At 26.7% G+C, this 12641-nt stretch overlaps 1 protein-coding gene across 2 annotated transcripts; it reads right to left on the bottom strand.

Annotated features, from left to right (window-relative positions):
* Nucleotides 1-8219: 8219 nt before the first annotated feature.
* LOC130941458 (peptide methionine sulfoxide reductase-like) lies at nt 8220-11098 on the bottom strand. Of its 2 annotated transcripts, XM_057869966.1 has the most exons (4): nt 10946-11098; nt 10697-10724; nt 8986-9509; nt 8220-8688 (listed from the first exon to the last, which is right to left on the bottom strand). In XM_057869966.1, exons 2-4 carry the CDS (start codon nt 10713-10715, stop codon nt 8437-8439), a joined length of 795 nt encoding a protein of 264 aa, XP_057725949.1. In that variant the 5' UTR covers nt 10716-10724; nt 10946-11098; the 3' UTR covers nt 8220-8436. The 2 variants fall into 2 exon arrangements, with proteins under 2 accessions (XP_057725949.1, XP_057725950.1); XM_057869967.1 differs by lacking the exon at nt 10697-10724 and having other exon boundaries at nt 10946-11061.
* Between the last annotated feature and the right edge of the window lie 1543 nt (nt 11099-12641).

Genomic DNA, 12641 nt, shown 5'->3' with positions numbered 1-12641 from the left:
ATGGTTCGGAGCTAAATTTTAATTCCAAGACACTAATTTTGTTTTATAAATAATCGCTATGGATCTCTGTTTATTTTTTATACTGCTAGAATAATTGAATGTCCTGTTTTTGGGGTACAAAGTTTGTATGAAAATTTAAACCAAACTCAATTATTGAATTGGTGTCTTGGTGAGACTTCTTTTTCTTTTTATTTGACCAAAAAACAAAGGAAGTAACACATTATCTTCCCACCCCCATTTTTACCCCATTGTCATCACCTCAAAAATCATGGCTAAATAAGTAAATACTAAATCAAAAATATTATTTATATATTAAAAATAATTATTAAAATTAATTATTATATATTTGTGTATAAATATATATATATATTATTTAATTTATATTTAATGTATATTTTATATTTTAATATATTTTATATTAATAATTAGTTTTAATAACTGTAGATTTGAATGTGTATAAATAGTAAGCAAAAGCGGCATTAATAATTTGCGATAACCATTAAAATGCCAGCAGTTTATTTGTATGATTAATGGGAAACACTTATTATATGAAAGAGAAAATTCAAATAAAACAAAACATACCATAAGCATTTGTTACCCCTTATATTACTATAAACTTAAAAATGGAAACAATTGAAATATATATTCTATTGTCTAAATTATTTGGCAAATTTCCTTATACAGCTAACAATGTCCTGGCTCTAATTAGATTAGATAAACATATATTATATGATTATTAATTAAAGTCAAGATCTTTGTCAACTAAAGTGACTGGTAAAGTGCTTAAATCAATCATGTATTAATGTTACAACAAATATTATTATTGTTGTTAAATATCTTAAAAAATTTACACATACATAAAAAAATTAAACATTATAAATTTGTGTATATTTATATGTATTGTTTTATATATTTATAATATATGCTATATATTCTAACATATATTATCATGATTGATAAAATCTTTGATTTAAAATATGAAATTATTTAGTAGTTTGACTATTAAATTTCTAATATCATAATTTATTACCAAATCTGAAATTTAAAACAATTTATTTACGGGAATCACAAACTAAAGTAAAATAGAAACCATTGAAAGAGAATTTGATGCACAATCTTAAACCAACATTTTAAGTTTGATAATAAGATGTAGCATTAAGTGTTATACAAAATTGAATATATGAAAATTTCATTCAATACTCAAATATTAACAATATTCCTTCCATTCCTTTTCCATTTCTCATCTCCCTACAAAATTGAGATTTGGAACATAACAACATGCTACTATGCACTACCAATGAGGCTATGAACTTTATTTAAAAAAAAAAGTAAAAGTATTTTTTTTCGCAAGTTTGTCAAAAAAATTTTAAAATATCTTTAAATTTTATTTTCTTTTAATTTTATTCTAAAATTTTCGATTTATATTAAATATATTATTGACAGTTAAATTTTATAAAAATTTATTACCAATTTAGCCAAAATTTTACAAGAATAACTTTTAATACAAATAAATTAGATATAATTGTCATTTATTATTATTAAATTAATTTTAAATTTTTTAAAAATTCAGCTTTCAAGAATATATTTAATACAAATAACAAATTTTTAAAATAAAATTAAAACAAAATAAAATTTAAAAATATTTTTAAAATTTTTAATAAATTTTAAAACAAATAATATATTTTACCTTTTAAAAAGTTATCATGGGTTAATAATTTAAACTAAAATTTGCTCAAGTATCAAGGAAAAAGGAGAGAGTATCCATTTCTCCATACTTGATAAACTCGAATCAGAATATTTTTATTTTTCTAAAAAGAAATTATATAATTAGCAAAATAGGACCACGCGCCACTACCAAAGCGCGTAATATCACGCGCTGGTTATGTTCAGTGTTCACAATCACAGCCTCACATGGCATCATAAGAATGTCCTCCCTATTTGTTTTCTTACACAGTTTAAAACTTTAAATATCCCAGCTACAAAGGCATCCGAGGGAGCTTCCACGTGGCCTAACCAGAATCTGCCACGTGGAATAAACTCCAAAATTTGTCCTCCAATTTTTAAGAACTGCAATCACATGGTTTTGGCATTCTAATAACATTATCACTTATTTTAATTATTCGGACCATACCATATGAAGTAATATAATAAGCAACAAATTTTATATTTATTAGGTGTTTTTTCACTTTTAAACTCGGGTTTAGATCTGGTTACCCTTATAATAATCCTAAGACCTAAGCTATGGAAAAGTTGGCTAACGGCTACTAATCTTAATTTGATAGAGATTCATTATGATGGTCAACTTATTATATATTTTATTTGTTTATATATTAATTAATATGAAAAAAATTATAATATAAACAGTGCTAAATCCCTTCAGGATGTTACATGCACTCTAAGATGATAAGGTAGATAATCAGTGAGTTTAACCAATAAAAATGGAATACTAGTAAAATAATTAAAAAATTTATACATGGGATTAAGTTAAAATCTCAACATCATATCATCATCTATATTGTTTTTGTTAAAGAAAACATGGTAGTTTGCCTTAAAAATTTAAAATACTTTGCCTTAAAAATAAAAAAAAATAAAAACTTTATAACTATCTTTTATATGAATAGTAGGAATCAAAATCTTCTAAAATGAAAAATTGATAAAATGGTAAAATAATGAGTTAATCACTTTTAAATTAAGATAGTGAGACATATATTTTATGAAAGTTACGAAATTAATAGTGATTAATTATTTATTTTACCACTTTATTAACTTTTTTACTTTAGAAGAACCAAATTCAAATGATAGATATATAAAAAAACTTAATTATTATATTTAATAATAAATATTTAATAACTAAGTTAAATTAATTGAATTATTAATTCACTCATTTAGTCAAACAATTATCAAAAATTCAAAATTTTTATTATGTATATAAAAATTTATTGACCAATAATAAATTTTTAAATAAAATTCAGATTCGTAACAAATTGATTTTAACTATTTTTTTTTGTTAAAAAAATACTTGAGAAACTATAATAGATGTCCAATTTTTTGGATTCTTTTAATTAAGAAAAATCATTTTTTAGAACCTATAAAGTATAAAGGTTCACATAAAGTACATAATTCCCAACCTCCCCCCATCCCTCTTTTTTTTTTTTTTTTCTTATCTCAATATAAAATCATATTAATGTAGTTTATTACATTAATGCATGAAAAGCCAAGGACCCACCCCCACCCAATACATATAAGGTGAATTCTATGGTGTAGAAATAAAATTATTTCTACATGTGTAGAAGGATATGTGTCAATGTATTAGTAGTTCATATTAATGGCTCTTAGATGGAGAAAAATTAATTAGAGTACACAATTGTTGATTCATTGGACCCACAAAAAAAAAAAAGAGTGTGTGACATTATATTTGTGCCATAAAGATAATTTATTAGGTTTTTTTTTATTTTAATAAATTGAATAAATATTTTATTTATTAAAATAAATAATTTAAAAAATTATTACCATGTAGACAAGATATATGTATTTATAAATATAAAAATATATTTTATAAAAATAATAAAATATTAATAATTTAAATTAGACCAAACTCTTAAAAATATTAATTTCAATTAATGTGAAAAGTGGACGATCTTAACCGTACTACTTTCATCCACTGGCGTTTTTTATTAGAATTTATACTAAATCAATTCAAATAATAACAAGGCGGATCAATTCAAATAATAACAAGGCGGAATTCGAACTTCCAACACTTGCTTAAGCAAACTAGTGAGCTAACCACTAGACTAAGTTCATTAATTAGTTAGTTAAAATTGCTTATTTCTTCTGTTATTTTGAAATTACTCATCTTTTCTATTATTTGAAACTGCGTATCTCTCTTATTATTTGAAATATTCTATTTTAAGAGTTTGATTTAATTTAAATTATTAATATTTTTTATTATTTTCAAAAATTATATTTTTAAATTTACAAATACACATATCTCGTTTACAGTAAGGAAATATATGAAAATTAAAAAAATACACATATCTCGATACGAGTAAAATGATCTCGTTTACAGTATAAACAAGATAAGAGATGCTGATGTATTTTTCTAATAATTTTTAAAATTATTTATTTCAGAAAATAAAACATTTATTTAATTTATTAAAATAAAATATTTCCACATATTAGTTGATTTATTATTAATAAATATGTGTATCACTAATTAAATTAGAATTAAGTCCATGAGATGAAAAAAATTTTGAAAAAAAATATTTTTTTAATATTAACCAAAATATTTTTCATAGAATTTAAAAAAGAAAAAAATTTGGAGACTAACTTACTTTCACTCTTAAAATTATTACTATTAAAAACGAAAGAATGTATAATTTAAGTAATAGGTAATTACTATTCATTTACCGTGGTTAACAAATTTAATTTGTTTTTATAATTATATGTCCTAAATGTATTACTAATTATTTTTATATTTTTAATATTTTACATGTTTTAATTTATAAATTGAATTGATAATTTACTACTATTAAAGGTATCCATTTTTTAGAAGAAAATATTTAACTTTGAACAAAAGACTAAATTAAAACGATATAAAATGTTTTAGACAAAAATAAAATATTTTTTCAATTGTAAATGAATCGAAAACATTAAAGACATTAAGGACAAAAGTATATTTTTACCCTATTATTAAATATTTGAAGATAAATAACAATTTACAATTGAAAAAATATTATTTTGGTCCATAATATTTAAACTAAGTTCTAATTTTATCCTTAATGTTTGAAATATTTTATTTTTGTCTAAAATATTTTATATCATTATAATTTAGTTTTTGTTTAAAGTTAAATATTTTCTTCTGAAAAATGGGATACCTTTAATAATAGTAAATTATCAATTCAATTTATAAATTAAAACATGTAAAATATCAAAAATATAAAAATAATTAGTAATATATTTAGGACCTATAAATATAAAAATAAATAAAATTCGTTAACCACAGTAAAAAATAGTAATTACCTATTACTTAAATTATACATTCTTTTGTTTTTAATAGTAATAATTTTAAGAGTGAAAGTAAGTTAGTCTCCAGATCTTTTTTTTTTTAAATTCTATGAAAAATATTTTGGTTAATATTAAAAAAATATTATTTTTTTTTCAAAATTTTTTTCATCTAATGGACTTAATTCTAATTTAATTAGTGATACACATATTTATTAACAATAAATCAACTAATATGTGGAAATTTTTTATTTTAATAAATTAAATAAATGTTTTATTTTTTGAAATAAATAATTTTAAAAATTATTAAAAAAATACATCAGCATCTCTTATATTGTTTATACTGTAAACGAGATAATTTTACTCGTATCGAGATATGTGTATTTTTTTAATTTTCATATATCTCCTTACTATAAACGAGATATGTGTATTTGTAAATATAAAAATATAATTTTTGAAAATAATAAAAAATATTAATAATTTAAATTAAATCAAACTCTTAAAATAGAATATTTCAAATAATAAGAAAGATAAGTAGTTTCAAATAATAGAAAAGATGAGCAATTTCAAAATAACAGAAGAAATAGGCTGTTTTAACTAACTAATTAATGAACTTAGTCTAGTGGTTAGCTCACTAGTTTGCTTAAGCAAGTGTTGGGGGTTCGAATCCCGCTTTGTTATTATTTGAATTGATACGCCTTGTTATTATTTGAATTGATATGCCTTGTTATTTGAATTGATTTAGTATAAATTCTAATAAAAAAAACGCCAGTGGAAGTAGTACGATTAAGATCGTCCACCTTCCACATTAATTGAAATGTTCTATATTTAAAAGTTTGGTCTAATTTAAATTATTAATATTTTAATTATTTTTATAAAATATATTTTTATATTTATAAATACGTATATCTCGTCATGGTAATAATTTTTTAAATTATTTATTTTAATAAATAAAATATTTATTCAATTTATTAAAATAAAAAAATCTAATAAATTATCTCTATGGCACAATACAATGTCACACACTCTTTTTTTTTGTAGATCCAATGAACCAACAATTGTGTACTCTAATTAATTTTTCTCCATCCAAGAGTCATCAATATGAACTACTAATACATTAACACCTATCCTTCTACACATGTAGAAACAATTTCATTTCTACACCATAGAATCCACCTACATATAAATCCATATAATATAAGGTTCTTAGTTGGCCCACTTGGCTAAGCAAGCAGGCCATCACCATCACCATCATGGGTCCTAATTTTATGTGGTAGTCCCTTTGGAGCGCTCATCATACTTGTTGCACCAAAAAACTATTATCTTCAAGTACACTATAAAGTCCTTAATTAATCATTTCCTTAAACTTTAACAACATGCATATCCTTAGATTATAGTATATAAGTTTTGGATGGATTATAGTAACCCTAGAGGTTAATCCTGTGTGTTTTAAGGGAACTAAATCCATATTTCACACAATAATAATAATAATAATATCTTTTTAATTTTACTTTATTTTTATTTGGCTTACCTATAGGCATGACCACATTTTGAATTGAACTTTCTAAATGAGCTTTGCCATCAAGTTCATATTGACCATTAAAAAAAAGGTTCTTAATTATTCAGTAATTAATTGTATCCAATATATTATATTGTATATGAAGGACACAATAATCCATCATACTATATACACACAAAAAATTTAGCTATTCGTATAGAATATATAAAAAATGTAGAATACATATTAAAAATATATAAAATAATAAATAAAAATATACAAAAATATATGATAGTTTTTTTTTGTGTGAATATAGAATTTTTTAACAATAATTTATCGTAGAATATGTAGCATTTAGATAACTAGACCCACCCAAATAATTGAATAATTGGACATACTATTGTCTATCGTTGTCACGAATTCTTCTCCCCAAAGGTAATAGGACCATTTTTTCCCCGCAAGAAATAAACACCTCATATTTGTCATTGTTGCCATACTTTTAATTTTTAAACTATTTGTAGAATGCTTTAGGTTATCACTTATCATGTGTTAGAGATTCTTGAAGAGTGTGTTTCCCAATCTCTTTCCTTTTTAAAAATAAATCTCAAGAAGGCAACTATCAAATTGATGGAGTTATTTTTGGCTTCTATATATATTTCATTTAGTTTCCAACGGTATCCCCCAATCCAACAGGTCAATAACTAATCCGTTGTAGATTGGAACTCTATAAAGGGTTTATCGCCAGCCAATGAATTATTGCATGTACAATATTGAGATTTAGACATGAGTTTAAAAATTAAGTAGGCTCATGATAAATTATACTAAGAAATTAAATGTGATATAAGATAGTAACTACTAATTAGTTGGCAAAGGATCATAGACGAGAGCATATGTTGTCTGTTTACATGCTCGAAAATGACAAGAGCCCACGTTGTGTGGGGTTTTCATGTCTACAATCACCATCCATTAAATAATTGACTATATGCAAAGTTAGGTTAGGCACCATCTTCACCATATTCATAATTTCATATTCAACTCCTTAAAAGCAATAATAATAGTTGCATGTTGATTTAACTAAGATAACTATTCACATAAAGATATCTTCGTATAAAAATTGAGAATGGTCAAACAATTTGACATTGTATTATAAATTACTTAATATAATAGATGTTAACATCTTAACTATTATTTTCACACAAAGACATCTTCATATAAGTAATCACCGAATTGGTTGAAATCGACCGAGGTCTTAATATAGGCTTATATTTTAGAGTTGGTTACGGAGGTTTGGACTTTTCAAAAGTGAAAATTTGGACTTCAATAACCCAAAACAAGGTGCTCCCTAAGGCACCCTTTTTTCCTTATAGAGATAATTTTCACAATTGTATTATTTTATCACTTTTCATGAATCCAAACTGAGAAAATTTAGCTCATCAATCAATTCAAAACATACTATGATTTCAAAAATAACATTCTCTACTTTTACTTTATTGGCTTGTAAGGTCAATTTCCATACATGCTGGCCCTCACCTTTTCCATGTTTGAGACTAATCAAAAAGCAAAAAAAGCCAAGCAGCATAGAATGCATTGGAATAGATACAAAGCTTGTGGAGGATGAAAGAGGGGCTACCTTATCCTGTTCTATTTGTATTTAGGGTCTCTGGTTCTCTTTTTGGGCTTATAGCCCCATATTAATACAAAAAAAAAAAAAATACAATGCTTATAATTATCACTGTAATACTTCCCACTTCATAGCAAAATCATAAATATAAAATCAAGATATACAACTCTAAAGCTCAAATTATAGCTATCTCAATCTTCAACTTACAAAAACAGTGTGAACAAGCTATGTTGACATAATATTAACAAAATACTTAACCAAACAAACTATGAGCTTTTAACATCTATTAAACTGTGACTGTTATTCACTCAACACTTTAACCATAGCATCGAATCGGGTCGTTGCATCCTTTGGCAGCTGATTGCTTGAAACCAAATCGACCCCCTTTTGAAAGGTACTGCTGATGGTACTCTTCTGCGCGGTAGAACTTCTTGGCAGGAAGGATCTCGGTAACAATCTTCCTGTTCAACTGCTTCTGCCGTTGCTCCAAAGATTCCTTGGCCGCCTTCTCTTGTTCGGGAGTGTAGAAGTATATTCCAGATCTGTACTGTGTTCCAACATCATTTCCCTATCACAAAGGAAGATCAAACTGTCATTAATAATAAAAGATGGAATTCAAGAAACAAATGAAACCAGAGATTTAAAGACAAGAAACCAAGGAGCAAAGGGAGAAAAATGTAACAAAAGGAAGCATATTACAAGACGCTTATATAGATGTAATATGAATTAAATCCTTCAACTCTAACAATCAAAGAAGAAGCTACACTGATGTGTCTCCCTTCTTGGATCTTATCTCCTATTAGATGGGAATAAAAGTTCTAACTTCTAATTAACATATCATCTTAGCTTAAAAAATCGTATATACCTGTCGATTCGGTGTAGTAGGATCATGTTTATCCCAGAACACATCAAGCAGTGTGTCGAAGTTACATTCTTTCGGATCATATTGGACCCTTACAACCTCTGAGTGGTTTGTGGTCCCTGAACACACATCCTCATAGGTCGGGTTATGCAAAAACCCTTGTGTGTAACCAACCTCAGTCTTGGATACCCCAGGCACTCTTTGGAAGGCCAATTCGATACCCCAGAAGCAGCCAGCGCCAAACTGGGCAAACTGCTGCCCTGGTGCCGGGAGGTCATCATCCGGTCCCTGAGGAATTGTCGAATCCATGTTCTCTGGTGCCCTTGTGCTACCAAATCCAAGTCTGTTCAACAGGTTCATGGAGGGTTTGACGGTAATATGTGAACGAGTTTGGGGGAAGAAGCACGAGCGTCCAACAGAAAATCTAGAGAGTGATGGAAGGAACTTGGTTTTGGAAGGGCTGGAAATAGACGAAGAGATATACACTAAAATGGAATTGGATGTTGTAGCAATGCTGCTGCAGCTTGCTGCTCAGAATTTTAAGTAAAATGTGAGTCCTCCTATCGAAGAAATTAACAATCTAAAATTTCCAAGAAAATAACAACATCACAGCTTAAAAAAAAAAACATTTCAAATTCACCAATTATCAGTAAAGAAGAGTTCTATACTACCAATGAACTATATATATTGCTATAAAGAAATGGAACTTTTGCAAAATTAAGTGGACAGCATTTATAGTCTAACATGATTATGAATGAAGAATCACATTCATACGTACGTACATACATATATGCATACACACAAATTGCATTCACTCTTGTACTGGATATCTTCACTATGTGTGTGTTAACACTTTGCAGGTACCAAAGCTATAGACTAAAAGCTGCAAAATCATCACATACAACAATGATTAACTATCACAATTCACAACCTTAATTTGAAACTCGATGATGCTACAATACCTTTGTTCATGTAACCACCCTCTCTTTAAAAATACATGTAGGTATAACCAATGTTTTCCCTTCTATGCTTATAATCAGACAAATGGACAAAAGAACCTTGTTATTATGATGTATATAAAAAGTGCCTTATGGTTTGACTATTAGTATTCACTCAGTGAAAGACAAAAACCTAAGACATATATATTATAAGCTTCTATGTTCATAGATTTTCCCATCTGGCCAGCTGTAATAACAAATCCATATCAATTGCTCAAAATTTGTGTACTAATAAAGTTTATTTATTTGTTAAATTTGGTCACTCAGGCAGCTGGACTAATCCAATCTCCATGGTCTATACCTCATTGATTTTATAAATAGATTATTATAGATGTTGGGGAGTGGAAGACGCATGTGCACTAAACCTTTTTTCTAGAAGGAAAATTTTGTTTTTTCTTGTTTCTTTTTTTCAATTCACTCTTTCTCTTACATTGAGCCAACTCATATAACATAACTCTTCTAGAAGTGGCAAAATGAGAAGTATATCACTTTTAAATCAATAAAATGCATTGTTTATAAATTCAGCTAGATGATACTCAATCACTCAACTAACATTTAACAATCTCATTTAAAGTATTTAGGATCAACAAAATACATATAAATAAATAAGAAAAGAATACAAAAAGAAATTGATAGAAACTCACATGACAGAGAATTGTTAAAAGAAAGTTTCAACCAAATGAAATGAAAGAGGGAAAGAAATTAAATATCAATACCTGCTCCACAAATTTTCATCTTCCAACCCTTCAACAAATTATTTGAATCAATCACCATACAATAATAACAAAAATCATACAAAAAAAAAGATGAAAATTTGAACAAAACCCGCAATTCCCTTTCTCTTAAATGGTAAATTGTAATCGGAAAGATGTTAAATTGAATTGAAAAAATGATAGCAAATTAACAAGGGGCAAAATTGAAACTGAATAATGGAGAAAAACGAACAGAATAAAGAAAAGAGATACCTGAGTGAGAGTGAAGAATGAGGAAAATGCTTGAATTTGATGAATGAATGACTGAGAAAGAAAGAGAAGAAGATGAGGATCCTAATTCTCTCTCACTGCAACATAAAGTTTGAGTTTTGCGTTGGTAGCAGAACGATGACGTTTTGCTCTTTGTGCTTTGGACAACAAGTTCAAAAAGACTAAAATGCCCCCAAAATAATAGGTATCAGAAGTAAGAATTTGTTTAAAGCTGAAGGATAATAAGGTAAATTCAGATTGAAAATAACACATATAATTAATATTAAATTAAATTTGGCACGTAATAGGAGTGTGTAGAACATTACAAAAATAGTGCATGTAAGATAAACACGTCATCATGGATATTTATCCACTCTTTCAAGATTCAACCTAACCATTTACGTAATTACGTTTATCTAATCTAATCTAATCTATAATCTTATTATCATCAAAAGTTGCATTAATCTAACATAAATAATCAAATTGAAATTATTATTTGGCACAAATATCGTCCAAAGAACACAAATTTGATAACATGTTCAAATGTGATGAATTAAATTATTCTTTTAATGAGACTAAGTCTCATCAGTCATAACATAACAATTTGTCGAAATCTAATCTAAATATCTTTATAACAACAACAATTTTATATGAGTCACTATAAATGGTGAAAGAGACACTAGTATTATTTGTTGAAGGATATTATTGTTGGATTAAGGAATTGAATTTGACCTGAAAATTACAACCATCCATTGCCATGTCCTAGCATAACATTAATTTTGTGGGCCTTCATAAATACATGAACTATATAGTGACACTTTCTTTTTTGTTAAAGCCCATTATGTTAAGAAACAAAGCCCACCCCCACATACTAATATTAAGCTATGACCTATTGGTATTTTTGTCCATCTATGGGCTTTTGTTATAAAAAACAACTATGAACTTTAGAAACTACTATCTTCTTTGTCCACCATATAATTTCACCCAAAAAAGCATGCCTAAAATAAAAACATCCAACCAACTTGGGTTGGTCGAGTGTTCAGCTCACTCGTCCGCTTAAATAAGTGTTGGGAGTTCAAATCCTACCTTGTGCATGCAGTAATTCATTGACCAACAGCAGACCCTTAAATGAAGCTCAGATCCGCGACGGATTAGTCCTTAACCTGTCGGGTTGGGGGATACCGTTTGGATAAACAAAAAATAAATAAATAAATACATCTAAAAAAAAATAACTTAGAGCATAAATAATACTCTATTATAATTAACTTGAGTTGGTCTAATAATTAATTTATTAGTTCGTTTAAATAAATGTCGAGAGTTCGAATCTGTCTTGCGCATACAGTGACCTATTGGCTAGTGACAAACTCCTAAACGAAGCTTAGATTCGTGACAAATTAGTAATTAGTAAATTAGACGGGAGATTCCATAGAGAAAAGAAAAACCACCCATTATGTATTATTTTATAATAAGGTTATTTTTTGTATATTTAACACATAAACTGATTATGTTTTTAATCAATCCAATAATCTAAAGTTAAAGTTTGGACAAAAATAAGTTTTTAGAAGATACTCTATAAAATTGCTTAAGTATTTATTACTGTTTATACTGTTAAATGTCGTACACAATTAAATTTATTATGCAATAATATTAATAGAGGCTAAATTACTCTTTAAGTTTTGGAGGGTACGCAAACAATTGA

This window comes from Arachis stenosperma, chromosome 7 (assembly GCF_014773155.1).
Source record: "Arachis stenosperma cultivar V10309 chromosome 7, arast.V10309.gnm1.PFL2, whole genome shotgun sequence".
In the NCBI taxonomy this organism is placed as follows: domain Eukaryota; kingdom Viridiplantae; phylum Streptophyta; class Magnoliopsida; order Fabales; family Fabaceae; genus Arachis; species Arachis stenosperma.
Note: the sequence above shows the minus strand (reverse complement) of the source record. Positions and strands in the feature narration are given on the sequence as shown.